The sequence below is a fragment of the Phaenicophaeus curvirostris genome, chromosome Z, assembly GCF_032191515.1.
Source record: "Phaenicophaeus curvirostris isolate KB17595 chromosome Z, BPBGC_Pcur_1.0, whole genome shotgun sequence".
Lineage (NCBI taxonomy): Eukaryota > Metazoa > Chordata > Aves > Cuculiformes > Cuculidae > Phaenicophaeus > Phaenicophaeus curvirostris.
In genome coordinates, this window is record NC_091431.1 from 25,932,544 (window position 1) to 25,951,678 (window position 19,135).

Sequence of the window (19,135 nt, forward strand, 5' to 3'; positions counted from 1 at the left end):
ACTTTGGCATGTGCCTAGCATCAGAAGAATCCACAGTTATGGCAGAAGGACACTGGAAAGAGTAGTGAACTCTTTATCCAGGTCCCATTTCTAACACTGAGAAGCTGTGCAGTGTATACAAGCTAAGCAGGCACTTTGAGGCGCTCCACTTTAAATAGATGTTTAGAAGTAGTCTTACTACTTAAGTTTTAGATGGGGTCAGGGTTGCCTTTTTCTTTAAAAATATGTGGATACTGGCAAGTATAGGTTTCATTCATCACTTTTAAACAATGTTAGAACAGTGCTAGTAGTAGATTTCATCTCTACTTTCTCTCTAATCACCTGAGGATGATATAAGGTACTCACAGACTGGCTTAACAGGAAAAAATAGCTGGCACAGAGTTTGTTACTGCATTTGCTTAAGTTAATGCAACATTTAACATACAGGGCTCACATCTCTGACAACAGAAAAAAAGAGATTGATTAAATGGATCAATCTGAAGTTCTTGATTTATTTATCTTAATTTACTATGCCATACAAGGGAAGATGAGTCACTCAGGGCATATCAGTTTCTGTAGGCAGTACAAGAAGGTTTTTGACTAAAGGCAGATATTTTTTAATGTTGGTTGGTCCCACAACCAGAGGATAGTTGTTACGCATTCACACCATCAAAAAATCAAACAAGACTGCCAGTCACACTGGTAAATCATTATAGAAATAATGGTGACTTTGAAGCAGGCACTTAAATAGAGCTTACCTAGGTAAAAAGCCAGAAAGCTGTGCATTGCTATCCACACTTGAAAGTTGTGCAGTTCAATAACAACAGTGTTACTGTGGGGTTATTTTAATGTTGGAATTTTGTTGTTGTATGAAAGTAGAGTTTTACAGCTGGAAGTTTCTATATTAGAACCTAATTACTAGAATTCAGTATCTAGTGAAGGAAAGAAATATTTACGTTCTCCACTAGATGGTGCAAGTCAATAAAAAAGCCCTTTTGTTTCTCATGTACTCTTAAGGAACCTGAATTAAACATGAACTGGAAAAGTTACTTATTAGTAAAATAATTTTGGTTAAGTACCTGCTTTTCTCCCCATCTACCTAGAAGAGATGTTACAAAATGGTGGTTTTGTCCTTACTTACAGGGCTATATGTATCTGTAGCATTTCCGTGGCAATCAAACTAGCCCATGCTATGAAATTGCAGCTCTTAGCTAAAAAAACAGGATGAAGAACTTAAAGAAGAACTTTAACTACTGAAAACTTTCATTCCCAGACCGTTCAGGTTTTTTCTGTTTTTCACCAACCAGTATATCTGCTAAAGGGCAGTAAGTGCTATACGACATTGTTCTAAGATTTTTCCTTTCTGTCATTTGCAATAAGGTTGTAGCTATGTATATTCATAGTTTGGTAGTCAACTACTTTCTCTTAAGAGTAGTTTTGGGGTTTTAATCAGCTTTTATGCCTTAATGCTTATTTTGAAGTGATCTGTTTGTGATTTTCACATGGTTTGTAATCTCATTTTCCTTTCCCTGACCCAGTTTCAGTAAGCATTACGAACCTTTATCCTGGATGTGAGAATGTCAGCGTGAGAAGCCGTAGTATGATGTTTGAGCCAGGCCTGACTAAAGGGGTGTTAGAAGCTTTTGTTTCACCTGCTCATCACTCTCACTTCTCTGCTGATGACCAGTCCACCAAGGCCATCGACATTCAGAATGCCTGCTTGCATGGTAAGCAGAGCCCTAGGCTGGTGCACCTTAATGCAGTAGGATGGTTAATATCCCGTGGCTTGTTTTCAAAAGTAAAAATAGTTTATTTAAAAAATCTGACTTGGTATGATAGTGACTGTGATTGAGAATCTGACACTTGGTGGGATTGGTTTTGTTTAAGCAGGAAGTAAACCTGCATGAACTTCTATACCTGTAATACACAGATGAGGGTTGGCGGTGCAGCTGCTAGGCTCCTTCACATATACTGTCTGTCTTTTGGGGTTTAATCAGATTCAGTCTGGTCATAGATGCAAGTATTCTCACATGTAAATCGTTCCTAGGTGTATGAAGGACCTACCATTCTTGCTCTGTGACATTCATGCTCTGTGGAGCATGTCTGGTGAGCTCTGAAGCTCAGCAAACATAGTGAGTGCAGTTTATGATTTAGTTTTTCAGAAAAGAGATTTAACTGCTCTGTGACTGAAACCAGTTAGCAGTAAGAGGGATCAGTTAAAGAAGTTGTCGTAATGCATGTATGGCTTTTTGCTGTGAGGACTATAAAAGTTGTGCATATACACCCCCAGCCATACTAATAGTTACGTAAATGATAAGATCTCTCCCAGCAGGATCTCTTCTTAATAACAAAAATGTTTTGCACACATTAGTAGGTGCAATTTTGAGGCTGAGTTAGGATTAGTCAAGATTTTATTTTGGAGAGAGAAATTCATTATGAATGCAGTATACGCACACTAACACATGCAGTGACAAAACGTTTGTCCTAGGTGATGAAGAGTTTAGCATGTAGCTAAAGCTTGTTCTTTGTCTAGGCTAATTTCCTCTTTCAGTGTAATTTGAAACCAAGTCAAATTCTGCAGTGAAAGGATTGTGCAACAGACTGTCAGAAGGGGTTTCTTTTCTTGCTCGGTGCTGTCTTGATACGGAAGGAAAGTGCACATGAGTGAACTCTGAATAACTGTACTCACATGAGCAGATTTGAGGTTTCTGGCTTGCTTCTAGTAGTTTAAGGTTCACCTTAATCAGCATTTGTTTAAACAGAGGTAGTACAAGTGTGTCAGACTTCACTGTAATCAGATGGTGAGTCTGGGAAGTGCTACACAGTGCAACACACTACTACTTTTCTGACGTGAAGCTAAAGGAGATGCAGAACAAAGCACAGTGCTGTTGGGATCCTTAACATGGTGATACTTCACTCCTGTCTTAACAGTGTGACATGATTAATACAGTTCTGTAAAGCAAAGTGGCATCTTTTGAGAATGTCCTTCAGCTTTTTTTAATACCAGCAGTGGCATGTTAAGAAGAAAAATTAATTTAAAAGTTGAGCTTTTGGGGGGTTGCAGGAGGAGAATGGGAGACATTATTCTTGTTTTTCAGGGGAATTAAAAGACCCGTTGCTGTTGTGTAAGGCAAAGACCAATTTAATGTGTAAGGCTGCATGCCTTCTAACACACAGGTGCTTTCTTGTGGCATCCAGCTGGATGTCCTGGGGAACTGAATGTGAGAGAGGAACGGATTGTGAGGACACAACTTCCCTGCTTCTGATGCTGACTGAAACCTGTTCCTTTTGTTCATGACTGTATTTACAGTCTTACTTTCTCACATGCATATGGTTTTTCTTTGCGAAAGTTGAACTTGGATTAACTCTTTTGTATGTGTTTGCATGATGGAAAGAGGCTTCGAGCTTACTGACAAACTGTGATCTCCTTATGTGTTTGTCTGTTTTTCAGGAGTTGGTGATTTCAGCATCTGGGAATTCTCTGGGAATCCTGTGTATTTCTGCTGTTACGATTATTTTGCTGCAAATGATCCCACTGCAATTCACTTAGTGCTTTTTAGTCTCGAGGAGCCTTATGAAATTCAGTTAAATCAAGTGACCTTTTGGCTCAGTTTCCTGAAATCGTTAGTCCCAGTTGAGGAGCCAATAGGTATGCTGTTCTGCCTGTTAATGAAATAATAAGGAACTGTAAGATAAGGTGTCTTCTGTTTCTCTTCAACTTTGTACATCCTCCATGTTGAGTCCTGTTATGTGTCTTCATCCCCATGTATTCAAGCAAACTTTATACAAAGTTTCTTAGAGAAAGGAAGTTTTACCTATGGAACAAGCCTGAAGAGTTGTACACACCGCTTAGTCCAACTAAAAAGGGCCATGATGCACAGTGCACCACTGTAAATGGTAGATTAACTTTCACATCAGATAAACTGCATGGAAAAGTGTTTCACAACATTTATAGCCAGTTTTAGATGGATTGCTTAGAGTCTCCTTATATCTAACCCCAATTGGCAGTGTTTCCAGCATAAATTATTCTTTTTGGTGAGAAAAAGGCAGAACTTTTTGTCATTACCTCTAAGTACGTGCCACTTTTAGCATGTTTAACTAGATTTGTATTTGATGCATCAAGGTGTACAGAAACCAGTATTTCTGGTAAATTTCACTTCACGCGTTCTCAGACTGTGCACAGGTTTTAATTAAGTTTACTTGTTTTATATTCAGGCTTTCTAACAAACTGAAAGTTACTTGGCGGGCAAACAAATTAATTTAAATAAATTTTCTCTTGTGATGTCTGTAGGTCTAGGTATATGTACCATATAACTTGTTCATGTTTTTAGCTGAGCATTGGTCTGCAGACTGTGACACCTCCATGGACAAATGCTAGGGACTCTCTAGACAAGCTTACATACTGCAAAGAGTGTTCCCTTCTCTCTCTTTTCTGCTTGATTCTGTGTGCATTTTCTAAACCAGATAATGATAATGATGAGCCAAGGCAGACCTTCAGTTTGCAGTTCTGGCATTGACACATCTTTCATTTTCCATTTTAAGCCAAATCACAGGGTTAACAATATGAGCATTTGGATCTAACTAACATGAAATTATTTCTGGAATTGAAAGCTTATTAATTTGTAGAAAAATATCAAAATTGAAAGTGCAGTTAGTTAGCAATCGCTGAAAGCTTTACACTGCTCTTCAGTCAGGTGAGGAAACTTTTTTCTTGGTCTGACCAGGTTAGAATTTGAGTTGTTTCTTCTTGTGGTCTGATTATCAGCATTACTTAAAGACTTTGCTTAAATCAGTGTTTATACTGGTCAGCTTGATTTGGGTACCCGTGCTTTTTTGTACTGTCATAAATATCTCAAGTTATATATAGTAACTGATGTTAGCAGAAAACTTAAACTTTTGGAATTACTTTCTACTCATTTTGTCTTAGTCCTTCCTGGGGAAAAAAAAAATTTACAGTCATGAAATGCTTACCTTGAAATGCTATACAAATATTTCAGATTTGGGTATATGTGGCTTTTCATAAGTGTATTGTGTAGCTCTTTGTTGATGAAAACTGGGCAGTGATGTAAGTATATTTCTCTCACGTGAAAAGAAACCCAGCAGGATTTGATCTACTGTTTTTTTAAAAAAAAATGATGTAATGATGCTTCCTATTTTTCTGGAAGATCAGCTTAAGAAAAGATTGAAAACTGTGTGTTCCATACTGTCACCTCATTCATGCCATTTGTGTCTTTCTTTCTTTCTCATTCTTTTTCATGGTTTCTGCCAGGCTTTCCTACTTAACTCTCACCTAAGTGAGAGGTCATTGTTTGTGTAAGTACTGCAAAATAGCATTCATACCAATGTATGAATGTTGTAGAGACATTTTGTGTTCTACGTACAAACCTACTTTGCACTTGTAGTATTAAGGACCGTCCAGAGATTGATAAACCCTTTCAAGAAGCTGTCATTTTAAATTATTGTTCCTCACACTATTATAGTTTATAGTTAATAGATATAATGTTAGTGGGTTTTTATTAATGTTTTTGTTAAAACAATAAAATAATGTAATATCAATGTACCTCATGTTATTCAAAGATTCTAGCTATTCAGATTGTATATTATATAGATAATGCTATAGGCAGGTAACAGCCGAAGGACCAGTGGTATAAGCACATTTATGACTATGCTTAGATTTGATAAATCCACTGCAAAAGTCATTGGCATGGGGAACGTAAAATGTGTTGCTGCTTTCCCAGCTCAGTAAGACAGACAATCTATGTAGGCTTGTCTCGTAGTGAGGGAATGCTCTCGTTTCTCTTCTAGCATTTGGTGGAAAGCTGAAAAATCATCTGCGTGTTGTTTTGGTTGCCACACATGCTGATATAGTGAATCTCCCTCGCCCTGTTGCAGGAGAGTTTTGGTATGACAAAGACATGTCATTGCTGAAAGAAATCAGGAACAGGTGAGTGAGGAATGTATTTATATGTAGTGTTTAAACATGTCATTTGGAAATAAAAAATAGTGAAATGTATAGAAATATGCAAAAGGTTTTTTAATGTGGTGTAAGCTTTATGATACTAGGATTTTTATGGTATGCTCGGGAAGTTTATATTGTGCAAAAATTGAAATATTTACCAGTATTACAGTGAGCGAGCTGCCTTAAGTAAGATAAAATGAGCCAAATGGTGCAAAAATCATTTGAGGTTCAGGAAGTCTCACCCTGTAAACACTGGGATACATCCAAAGGCCTGTATCAGGATGGGTAGGAAAAAGTACTTAAACCAGACCTGGAGGTGCTCCCTACACAGTTTGTGGAGAGATGGATATTGTGGAGTCACACAGGTGACAGGGTTATCCAAAACATACCTAGAAGTTAGGGAAACTTCTAGCCTTCTTCATCTCATGGTTGGAGAGCGTGCTACATGGAAGTGGGGAATTTTTCACAAACATACTATTGTATAAAGTAACAATAATTTATATTCACAGTGATTACGTAAGCAGTTAACATGTGGGACAAGAAACCATACCTGTGAGCATAAGCACTTGTCTGGACTGTACAAGAAACAGATACAGGAATTCCAGCACAGTAGTGGTGGGGCTGTATCATAATTTATTTAAATAAACGAACAGAAAATACCTTTGTGTAATCTTTCATGCTGGAATCCTTTTAAATGGAAGTCAGTCCAGAGCCAGGGAAACAAGTGTGTGTGATTGAAAAGTCAAAAGGAAGTGAGAAAGAGAGCAATGGGCAGCTGCACTATTCAAAGTGAGACAAAAGAAAAAAAGGAAAAAAATACAAAGATCTTCAAAAGAATTAATTCCTGCTGCCCCTTCTTTAGCAAAATGTTTGGCATTTCTGATTGCAGGTCCTGCAATGCAGTTGCAATTTTCTTACACATCTTCAGACACCTTCCTTAGGAAAGACTAACAATTTTCTCTCACTAGCTCGGCTTGTTTTCAAGAAAATTTGAGAGAAGCTACATGAGAACCTGTGCTTATAAAATATCTTACCTTAATTACTACTTAAAAGATTTTCATAATTCCATGAAATAAACTAATTCTTTTGTAATTTAAGACTGAAGTACAACTGGATTAAGAAACAAAACTGCATTTGGGACTAAGTTAATAATTGTTCATCTTTTCTCTTTTAGATTTGGGAACGATCTGCAAATTTCAGACAAATTATTTGTCTTGGATGCTGGAGCATCTGGTTCTAAAGATATGAAGCTTCTCCGAAATCACTTGCAAGAAATAAGAAGCCAGATAATTTCTGTAAGTAACGTCTAATTGTCTGGGTTGGACCAGCCAAAATGTGAAATCTCGTGTAATGATTTACTGTGAATTTAGTACTTACGTTATGAAACGTAAAGAAATGCGTGATGTTTCAAATTTTTGGCAGCATGCATCCGAGACCTGGTGATAAACCAACACCTAACATCAAAGATTCAGTCAGCGTTTTCAGAAGTTTTCTTATACAGGTCACCAAAATTATCTGTCTTGAAAGGAAACAATTTGAGAATTTCAGTTCAAAGTTATAGTTTTTTATTTTGAATCAACTGTGATTATAATGATTCGAGTGTGGATTCTTCTTTTTTTTTAACAGTGTGGTATTACAGAGAATCAGAATATATGTCACGCAAATAAGTTTTTAAATTTAAAAGAAAACAGAGTACAACAGTTTCATCAACCATTAGAAAAAGAATTCCCAATATAGATATATGAACTTGAACATCTGTTAATATTTTACCACACTTTTCTACTGAAAAATATGTGCTCAGAGTCATATGTAGATTTAGGTGTATGTATAGGAGACCAAAGCATGGATTGGTGTCATCACCATGAATCCACAGACTGCTGTCCTAAGAGTGACCAAGTGAAGTTGTTATGCAGCCTGTGGTAAATGGAATTAAATTTCTTCATACTAAAGGCCCTTTCAATTGTGTGGCTAACAACAAAACTTTTTACAGCTACCTCTTACACGTATTGAATTTTTTTAAAATCACTTAAGAGTAAACATGTTACTAAGTTCATTCTGTAGCTTGAGGAAAATATTTGGTTTTATGCAAAATTCATCTCATTTTACATTCCCAGTGGTCTCTTAATTTAATAACCTTCTCTTCTCTGACAAAACTTTATTGTAGCTGTGGTCACTGGCTTGAAATCTGGAGGGCTTTGCCACATAAGAAGTGTGCACTCTTGCTTGAGAGTATAGGATGAAGGCAATAGGGATGTTTTAAGAGAATCAGTTGATAAAAGTACTGACTTCTTATCTGGTGTTCCATGTGTCAGGATTCATTTTGTAATCATAATAATGTTTGCAAAGTTTTCTTATTTCAGAAATGAAGTTGTTTCTGGAATTTACTTTATCAAAAGAAGTTAGAGTTTTTGTCAAGTAAATGCCAGATGGAAGAGTAAGGGTCCATCTTTAGATGTTTAGATGCTTCATGAATCCTTTAGACCTTGTAACCTCCATTAAAACAAAAAAAATCAACGATAGTACCGTCATACTCAGCAAAGCAGAATAACAAATGGATGTTTTCTGTGCTTTTGTAAGACTTGCCCGCCTATAACTCATCTCTGTGAAAAAATAATCTCCACGCTGCCTTCATGGAGAAAAATGAATGGGCCCAACCAGCTGATGTCTTTGCAGCAGTTTGTATACGATGTACAGGAACAGCTTAATCCTCTAGCGAGTGAAGATGACCTACGGCATATTGCGCAGCAGTTGCATAGCATAGGAGAAGTAAGTGTTTTTATCTAAATTGCATATCTTTATTAGCAATGAACTGCTCTGGTAGAATGTTGCTTAACGGGATTTAAGCAAGTGTCTATAGTTCTTTTTTTGACATCATAACAAGTAGAGACTGGTTGATAATGCTTTCTGTTATCATTATTGTCTTGTGGCTGCTATTTCATTCAACATAATTTCTTTGAGACAGGAAGAATTATGGTTTATTGTTATAGTTGTAAGAATATAAAATACTGGAGAAGGTTGAGTATGCTGTCATCTTAAATGAGGTAGTGCCTAATGTTTTCACCGCATATGAGAAATTTGTGTGTGTCTGTTAGGAATCAATTTATAGGATAATACCTTTGCATAAATAGCTTGCAGGTCATGGCTACGTTTTACAGTTGGAGGGCTCTAATGGGCTTCATTGCTTGGGGAAATCAAGAACAAGATCTGTTCTTTGTTCTGAATACTTGCAAGAAATTTAAATGCAGTATTTGTTTTTCTGCTGTCAGCAGTGATAATTAAATGATTGGGTTACTAAGTTAGGAGGGAGAGAATGTGGGGTATCGTCTTCTACTTCACAAGGTGTACATAGTAACTTTCATATTTATAAACAGATTAACATTATGCAGAGTGAAACTGTACAAGATGTTGTGCTTCTGGATCCCCGCTGGCTCTGTTCAAATGTCCTTGGAAAAATCCTGTCAGTGGAGAACCCAAAAGCCCTCCATCACTATAGAGGTCGGTACACTATAGAAGACATCCAGCGTCTTGTGACAGATAGTGATGTGGAAGAACTGATACAGATTTTGGATGCCATGGATATTTGTGCAAGGGACCTTAGCAGTGGAGCAATGGTGGATATTCCTGCTCTCATAAAGACTGACAATCTCCACAGGTCCTGGACAGATGATGAGGATGAGGTGCTGATTTATGGTGGTGTTAGAATCGTTCCTGTGGAACATCTTACGCCATTTCCTTGTGGAATTTTTCATAAAGTTCAGGTGAATCTCTGCAGGTGGATTCATCAGCAAAGCACAGAGGGAGATGCTGATATACGTCTGTGGGTAAATGGATCAAAGATTATGAATCGTGGAGCTGAGCTTCTCGTGCTGCTAGTTAACCATGGTCAGGGTATAGAGGTTCAAGTTAGAGGACTGGAAACAGAGAAGATCAAGTGCTGTTTACTTCTGGATTCTGTATGCAGCACCATTGATAACTTAATAGCCACCACCTTACCAGGCCTTCTCACCGGGAAATACTACCTTAGCCCTCAACAGCTGAGGGAACATCATGAACCAGTAATGGTCTACCAGCCTAGAGACTTTTTCCGTGCCCAAAGTCAAAAGGAGACATCACTAACTAATACTATGGGGGGATATAAAGAGAGCTTTAGCAGTATACTGTGTTTTGGGTGTCTTGATGTCTACTCCCAGGGAAGCCTAGGAATGGATATTCATGTTTCAGATCTGAATCTACTTACCAGGAGAAAACTAAGTCGACTTTTGGATCCACCTGATCCTATGGGCAAAGATTGGTGCCTTCTGGCCATGAACCTGGGCCTTGCTGATCTTGTTGCAAAGTACAATACAAATAATGGAACACAAAACGACTTTATCTCAAGCCCTGTCTATGCCCTTCTGCAGGAGTGGAGTAATGCTCCTGAGAGCACTGTAGGTATCCTGATGTCTAAGTTGAGGGAATTGGGTCGCAGAGATGCAGCAGACTTTTTACTGAAGGCATCTTCTGTATTCAAAATAAATTTAGATGCTAATGGTCAAGAGGCTTATGCTTCTAGTTGCAACAGTGGCACATCTTATAATTCTATTAGCTCTGTAGTGTCACGGTAAGAGCAGGTGTTTTGCATGGATGCCTTTTCAAACTGCAGAAAGGATAAAAGATACAGTCCAAGAGTTTTCTGTGCATTTGCATTTATGAGGTTTTACATTGAAGGATCCTTCTCCAGCACCACCTTTCTGTGCATAACCTTCCTACTTTTAACTGTGAATTGTTGCTCTTTATCTATTAAAAAGACTGGTGTACTTCTGGTGTTCTAAAATTATTCCCGATACATAATGTGCTGCTTAATACTGCCATTTTAACTGGAAAGTCTTAACTTTTGGATTACATACTGCAACTGTTTTTTAAAATATTTTGATTCTCCCCATAAAGTGTAGAGGGAGAGGAATAGCACATATTACCTAAAATGTGTACTTCTTACATCCTTTGTTTTCTTTTCATCATGTCCTCTGCTTCACATTTTTTATATTTGTAAGGAAAGAAGTCCACCATTTGTGCTCAATCTGACTGAATTTAAAACCACATTGTTTATAGCTGAAAAAGCGAGTGCCTTTTGCAGAAGGGAGGGCGCAGTTGATTTGGGATGGCCCTGCTGGAGTTAGAAGAACATGCTACCTCTGTTTCACTTAAATTGTCTGCATGCTTATCATTGCAAGTGGTGCTTGCCTTTTGATTTTTCCTGCACTTCTAAGACATTGGTGATAACTCACACCAAGCATTCTTGTGCCACTGCTATGGGTATAGATGTGTGATACCTAATCAGCTTAATTACAGTCAAAACATAATGTGAAAATCTCTTAACTTGCCAATTACCATACTTCGTTATTTCCATGCACCTCAGGTAAAGTTCATATCATTATAGGGATCAAAAAACACAAGTGTTGGATACTGCAGAGTAATATTGTATAGCTGTCAGTTGTAATTTGTGTATAACAAAGTTTTTCTACTATTAGATCCTGCATTACTTACTTCCTGTACTTGAAAACTTTGATGGGGATAAAAAAAAAAAAAAGGAAGCAAGGTTTCTTGCAGTGATAACTTCATAATTGTTATGAGGGAGTATGACCCATTCTCTGTTCTAAAAAGCATGTAATTTTATTGGTGCGATGTGTGTTTGTTAATATATATTGTATGTACATATATTAATACTATTTTTTTCCTTAATCTTACAATGTAGTAAAATTTTAAAGGATTTTTTTACAAATAAACTGTTGCTTGTTGCAGCTTTGTTGTTCATGGTCTGTAGCTGAATGGGACTGACACATCTCTTTTCATTACAGTCACAATCCTAGAGAGGCAATGCCTGACTTCTGAAGTTCTGGAAACCTCCTGTCTCACTTCAGGAGGATTTCCCTGTAAGTTGGAGGAATATTTATTTATTTGTTTGCTGCAGAGTTGATCTCTCTGCAGCAGAGGGATTTGCATTCATTTTGACAAATGGCAAGCCAAAGCCGTTTGCTACATAGCTTTTCCTTTGTGTTTTTTACAATGAAAACCAAACCAGCAGATGTGAGTCTGTCATCAGGAATCCTCCAGATAATGCTGTGTTGCAAAGGGTGGGGAACACTGTGTTAGGGCTTGTCCTTTACAATAAGGGTCCCCTCATCACACAAGGGACCATGCTGCTGCTGCTTATTTAAACTCTCAGCATCATTCAGTAGCTGCACGGTCTCCACACGCACCCTATGCAGGCGTCTTTGCACAATACCTCCTCTCTGTGTATGCTGCAAAGGACTTAAATGGACTCCTCTGAAAATGCTGGTTGCTCTTTCCCACTGCCTTTCTTGGAGTATTTTACCCTGGCTTCATTAAATCCTTCCCAGGCATTGTTGGGCTCCTTTGTTAAATAATTTTTAAAAGTCTGGTCCTTAATGAGCAGTTCTGCCCTGAGGTGTGTCTGCTCTGATATTCTTCTGCCTCTGATAAACGAAGTTCAGCATCTCCCACCAATGCTTGAAGTTGCTCAGGGAAGAGCCCAGCTTTCCATGGCTGTATTTGCCTGTGTTACTTTATGGTCACCACCATGCTTTGCCTTCCAGCTTTGGACATGTTCAGCACTTCTGTAAGATTCTGGTATGTGGAGGTGTCTTTCTTATCTCATAACACTATCTGGGTCTCTGGTTGGTTTCTTTGGGCTTGTTCCTCGGGCATCAAACATGCAGTTACTCTCATTGAGTCTGTATGACTGCAGAGGAGTGACTGTATCACAAGTCGTGTGACTGCAGAGACTGCTGTGTGGTGGTTTTCCCATGCTGGGCTGTCGGTGGTGTCTGTTACTTTGAGATTTAATTCAGCACTGTGCTGCTTGTGGTGGCATCACAAGGTTTCAAGATACTGGGCAGCTACATCCCCTGCTTGCCTCCAGAGATTCTTTAGACATACTCAAGATACGTTGGCTTACTAGCATCGATGCAGTGGTCCTTTTTTTTTTCCTTACGCTTTTTCTCCCCTCCTCTCCACAGCATGTTCCTGACAATTCTCTGCTTCCATTTACTGCAAAATGCAGTCCTAGGAGTATAAATTACTTAGCAGATGCTACGATGGATCTTTGAATGGCAGTAACAGCCTATTGCATCATTTACAGTTTTCATGGTAATAGGTTCAGGAAAGTGAATCACAGTCACAGGATAGCTTTGGATTGCTTTCCTACAAATCATGTGCAATAAAAAAAAACAGTCGCCATTGTTCTAAATGACAGAAAAAGTTTTCTAGAGTGATACAAGTGGGCGTCCGTTCAGTTTCTTCGCATTTACTGATTTCTTGTGTTGTTCTGTGCAACGGCTGGGAAGCAGAGCTTCATTCCACAGTTTTTAGAAATGTTCAAACTGTACTGATCTTGCCTGACTCACTCTAAAAAAGGGAGGAAACGCAAGCCTTTGCAAGGTCAAAAAAAGTTTAGCCATAAATGTAAATTACGTGTAATTTGTGCAAGGAAGAAGCCAAGTTCGCTTTGTGCTAGTGAGATAAGCGAAGCTGGATACTGACCATTAGGAGGCTCCCTTCCTTGCACTTGGCTTCTGAGACACGATTTTCAAGGTAAAGCAGATGAGCCTCAGTGTTCATTTTGTCTTCAAAAATCCATAATATAGACAAATTCCCAAGCTTGTAACGCAGCTGCTCAAAGCCAAGATGCATTACAGGTGATCTTGCAGTTCAGAAATATCTGTTACTGACATATGGACTCAAATTCTGAAGAAATTTTCTGAAGATGTTGGGGAGGAAGCAAGCATTTTGAGTGACGAAGCTGGTCAGGGGGCTGGAGGACAGGCCTGATGAGGGATGGCTGAGAGATCTGGGGTTGTTTACCCTGGAGAAGAGGAGGCTGAGGAGAGACCTCATTGCTCTCTACAACTACCTGAAAGGAAATTGTGGAGAGGAGGGAGCTGGCCTCTTCTCCCAAGTGACAGGGGACAGGACAAGAGGGAATGGCCTCAAGCTCCACCAGGGGAGATTTAGGCTGAACATTAGGAAAAAATTTTTCACAGAAGGGGTCATTGGGCACTGGAACACGCTACCCAGGGAGGTGGTTGATTCACCTTCCCTGGAGGTGTTTAAGGCATGGGTGGACGAGGTGCTGAGGGGCATGGTTTAGTGTTTGATAGGAATTGTTGGACTCGATGATCCAGTGGGTCTTTTCCAACCTGGTGATTCTATGATACTATGATTTTAGTGCAGACCATTTTTGCAAGTAGTCTCCTCTCCCTGGCACACAGCAGCATATGTAGAATCAGAAAGTGCTTCATAATGCTACTTGTATTTGGCTCCCTGTTGGAGTTCTGCTGCTGACCTAGCTGGTGAGTTTGGGAAGCCACAGGACATCAGTGCGTACATGCAAATGATTTTGAGGGTGCGACAGGAAAGGCATCCAGAGGTGACCTTGGGTGGAGGTGGGTAAATATGATTCTTCTTGCCTTAAGAGGATGTAAACTGGAGACAGCCACAAGTTTTAGGATCCTTATGATCCAAATGATTGAGAAAGAGTTATGGAACTACAGGGGTTTAGCAAGTGTCAAAGACTGACAGAGCCAGAAGGCTCAGAAAGGAGCCAGAACACACTTTCTTAATAGTTAGGTCTTTAGACTAGAGAGCAGTGGGGAGGCTCTTACAGCTGCAGCCAATTCTAGGTCCTAAACCTGTGCCCAGGAAAAAATGACCTGATAGTTCATGGCAACATTTGTATTCCAGAGGTGCTGTGTTACAGCATCATTGTTCAAAACAGGTGCCTCAATTTGAATCGCATCGTTATTTCAGCTTTGCGAGTGAAATGGAGGACTAGTAACTAAGTTGTGATTCCAAACAAAGTAAATGAAGCATGCTGTCAACTGAAACCTGTCTTTAGGTTAGTGCAGTTATCTTCTTTGAAGGTGGTCTGAAAGCACCATGTACAATATTTAAAATTTATTTCAATTTGACTGTTCATTAAACATCAAACAGGACCAGAGATTCATGCCCTCATCTTTCCAGTCTTTGTCTGACTTAGAAGGCAAGGTAGTGGGTAAAAAAGAGAAAGAAAAATCAGTTTTTAACAATGCTTAATGTCTAAAAGGCTTACAGCCAGATCATTCAGACTTTGGAGGCAGAAGTGTCAAGGTCTCCAGAAGTCGGTGAGCTGTATACAGAAGAGGACTGATGGTGTTGCTCTATGTGGCTACACTGTTTATCGTAACAAGCTTTATAGGAACAAAGGGACCAGCAGCTAATGCTGCCTCAAAGCCAGATGAGGATCTCAGTAGACCTGGTTCGGGTTTGCATTAACTGTGTTGACCTAGCATTTCTGCACCAGCCAGCCTAACCTGGGTGAGGTCGAAATCCAAAACATGAGCATTTAGAGACCATTCTCCAGAATGTAACCGTGTTGCTCAGTCAGTTGAATGTATCTTAAAAATCACAGCCCTGCCCTGAGATGGGGTAAACCTGGACTGCCTCGCCCAAACTTTGGGTCCTACGCAACTGATAGGCACTCACATCTTCTAGGGAGAAGGGAAGACTAGGTGCAGGGTGCTAGGTGGTCTTGAACAGGAGTAAACTCCTAACCACTACACTTTGCTGGCAAAGTTATGTTGACAGCCTGGGCTCATATTTTCTCCTTCTGCTGCAATAATTGGGGCATTTCTAGCAGCTCTGTGTCCAGGTTCAGCAATACGCACTCTCTCACATCTGCATTGGATCTAAAGGGCACAGCTCAGAGAAGCATCTTCCAGGCAGATTCAGGGACTGTCACAGCTGAGTGTAATTGAACTGCAGAAGCTTCGGGCCACACGTGCTGGAAGTACAGTCAGGATGCTTCTGATGCAATCTCACCAGCTGAGGCTGCAGTGGGGCCGTTTCCCAGCAAAAGAGGCAGAATTTGCATGAGTGACTAGAGGCTGGGTGAGACACCAGCATGTGGTTCACAGGGACGGAAGAGTGAAGTACTTTTCAAAACTCTCCTCAGAGAAACAACGGACAGAAGGGAGGGCTCTTGCATCAGGGGGTTAGACTACAGATGTTTTGAAAAGATCAGATGTGTCCTTTAGCTTTTTATTTGCTCATTACATGGCAAAATCTGCTATTTTAGACTGGCCATAAAGAAGTATACTTTGATTGTTATAGCCTGTTTCCCCCTTGAGGTGGATCAGTCTCATCTGCAAACCCTCTGCACGGGACTGCTTACAAGGCAAAATATATGTAGCAAAGACAGTGCCAAGAGAAGGGTCATCTGCTGGGAACGCTGGGATAACATCAGCAAATCCTGCTACCAATAAATTTATCTACAAAGCACTACAGCATTGTAATATCGGCATCTCTTTTTAGTTCTTTCTAGTGGTTGCAAATGCAAAAAAAAAACCCTGTTCTTCAGAGTGCTGAGTCCAATCAACTACAGCTGTGCTAGAGCTTTTATTGCTGCAGAAAACAGAGGGTACAGGTCTTGAATTTTGTGCTGAAGGCAACGTGTCCATGCACATGAAAGCCAGAGCCAAAATCAGGTGAGTCCCAGGATTTAACTAGGTCTTGCCTTCCTAGGCCCATATTGTGGATGATTTCATCATTCTTAAGGTATTTATTAGCAGAAGAAACAGGAAAGAGATTATTTTGGAGGCGTTTCCACCTATTAAAGGCTTTGGTAGCTAAGACTAGATTATTTGACTTGGTTGTACAGAAGGGGAGTTAAACCACCATCCTTCACAACCAAACACTTTGAATCAAAATTTTCTGCACATCCCTGGGGCTTGTGTTCTTAGCCTGAGAATGTTGTGGCAATTACACTGGAAATCCTGGAAAGGAGTGAGTCAGGGTAACAAAATTAGCAGTAGAGAGGCTGGGCTGAATTTCCGGGGTTGCTCACAGTCAGAAGGAGACATTGCTTGCAGCTGTTAGACTTAGCAGTCAAATGCCAGGAAAAGATTTCAGAGGGTGCTTAAGGCCTGCAGGCGACCTGCAGTATTGGTCTGCCTACAGAGGTTCAGACAGGACCTGAAAGGGCGTTTAAACTGATGGATAAACATGGTTTCCAGATATGCTTTAGGGTCTGAATCAAGGCCCAGAGCCTGGAAGCGGTACCAGGAGAAGGATTCCTAGATCTTCTTATCCCAGGTAATATTACCTGGCCAAGAAGTGTTTTGCAACGTACCTTTTGCTGCCTTATCAGGAAAATATTGCAAGGAACATAATTTACTGATTTCAGTTTGGGTGTACAAGATGGATGTAAAGACTTAACACAAAGCCATCAATTGACCACCTCATTTGGCATTCATCCTGCAGTGACCAGCATTCATTTGTACCTGGTGAAACAGGGAGAGTAGCTTTCCAAGAATGGCAGAAGGTCAAGGAGTGGCATAGGAAGGCTGGCTTTCCCAGCTATAACTTACTGCTGTGCACCTACTTATTGCCACCATGGCTAGGAAAGTTCTGTAGGAACTCACATAGTCACGAAAGAGAGGAATAAGTGACAGAGAAAATCTCTGGCTTGCTTTATGTGTTCTGCTTCACTAAGGAACAAGGAATAACATTCAGTTATTTAAATATTCCAGTCCTGTAGGCTAGTGCAGTTGTTTCACAATTCCACTACTGGACCTGCCTTTCTGCTTTAAGTTACTCACCACAGGAAGGAGTCGTACGTCACTCCTGCAAAATGCCACCTGCAGTATCAGGAAAGTCAGGGTTGCACAGAGGAAGAACACATGTCAAAGTGAATGGATGTGACAGCTGCTGTCACCAGCCAAATAAAAGCTGGGCCTCTCCCTACTGTCAGTCAAACCGTGCTTCTGACTCCAGCACAATTCAGCTGCGCAATGTGGATGTGATCCCTCTGAGTTTCTCACGGCATTAGCAGCAAATGAAAAATATCACATATACAAAATACCATGTATATTAAAGAGAGGGGAGACTGTCATATACTTTTCTTCATGGTGTGGTTCACTTGCAACATCTTTCACATTCCACAAGTGAGCTCAGGAACAGGCACTGCAAGCACAAAGAGATCTCTCTGAAACTCCGGTTTACCATTCATGTGCATTTTCATAAAGCCCAGCACCACTGTGTGCTGCATTAAGCAGCAAAGGGTGACAGTCCTGCCTCTCTCAGTGTTCATTGTGCTCTACTTTTTCTCTTTTATTCCCAGAAGTGAAGCTGGTTTTTATAGGAGTGCTGGAAAGTTCTTATTTTCAGCAAGTGTTTATCACATAGAATGAAATTACAGAACCATAGAATCATAGAATGGTTTAGGTTAGAAGGAACCTTAGAGATCATCCAGTTTCAACCCCCCTGACACAAGCAGGGACACCTCCCAGTGGATCAGGCTGCCCAAGGCCCCATCCAACCTGGCCTTGAACACCTGCAGGGATGGGGCAGCCACAGCTTCCCTGGGAATCCTGTTCCACTTGCATCTCTGGTCCATATTGTTCCTAGGTGGTTTTAATGAAATCTCCAAAAGAAAAGATTTCCCCAACAGACAAACAAACCCTTTGGCAGCAATTTTCTGTTCACAGAAGCTACTAATAGAGACTGCCGCTGACTGTTACTCTGACTGGTAAGTGAAGTAATATTCAAATTATTTCCATCGTTAGAAGAAATAGCTTCACAATCGCATAGAAGAACCTCCTTTAATCCACTATCAAGCTGGAGCCACATCTCCTTGTTATGCATCTACACAGTAGCTACCATAGCTGAGTCATAACTTCTGTATGACCCTGCATGAGAGATAGAAATTAATAACAACTACACTCCCTAACAGGTACTTAGAGTCTTGCAGATCAATACACACTCAGTAGGCGTGAAGCTTGTGGTTCCTTCTGCCTTCTGCTGTAGGTGGTGAGACCTACAAGGACCACTGCATGCCACTGCAATGTAATTATTAATATCCACCTGGCCCAGAGACACATTTTGCATAAGTTTAGGCCAAGGCTTCTATTTGTAGCTTGGAGAAACCCACCCACAGACATGGTCTCAGTCCTGCTCAAGGGCTTGCATTTTCTCCGCATTTACTCCTGTTATCTGCTTGTGGTCCCGTATGTTTATCCAGATGAGGTGAGCCTCAAAAAGCACAAATGATTCTGAGAATCTATATGATCAACTGTAATATCAGTAAGGTCATTTCAGTTGCAAAGATAAGCTGGTTTTATTCTCTTTCTGCAACTTCAAGTTTAAAAAAACTCTGCCAAGTTG

At 40.0% G+C, this 19,135-nt stretch overlaps 1 protein-coding gene across 1 annotated transcript in view; it reads left to right on the top strand.

The window, feature by feature from the left end:
- DAPK1 (death associated protein kinase 1) overlaps window positions 1-11,695 on the top strand; it is a 95,474-nt gene extending 83,779 nt beyond the window's left edge. The window contains exons 20-25 of the mRNA XM_069881224.1: window positions 1,518-1,706; window positions 3,431-3,628; window positions 5,785-5,923; window positions 7,113-7,233; window positions 8,516-8,704; window positions 9,310-11,695. Of these exons, the coding sequence (XP_069737325.1) occupies window positions 1,518-1,706; window positions 3,431-3,628; window positions 5,785-5,923; window positions 7,113-7,233; window positions 8,516-8,704; window positions 9,310-10,542 (2,069 nt within the window). The 3' untranslated portion in view covers window positions 10,543-11,695. The remainder of the gene's footprint in view (window positions 1-1,517; window positions 1,707-3,430; window positions 3,629-5,784; window positions 5,924-7,112; window positions 7,234-8,515; window positions 8,705-9,309) is intronic.
- The last annotated feature ends 7,440 nt before the right edge of the window (window positions 11,696-19,135 follow it).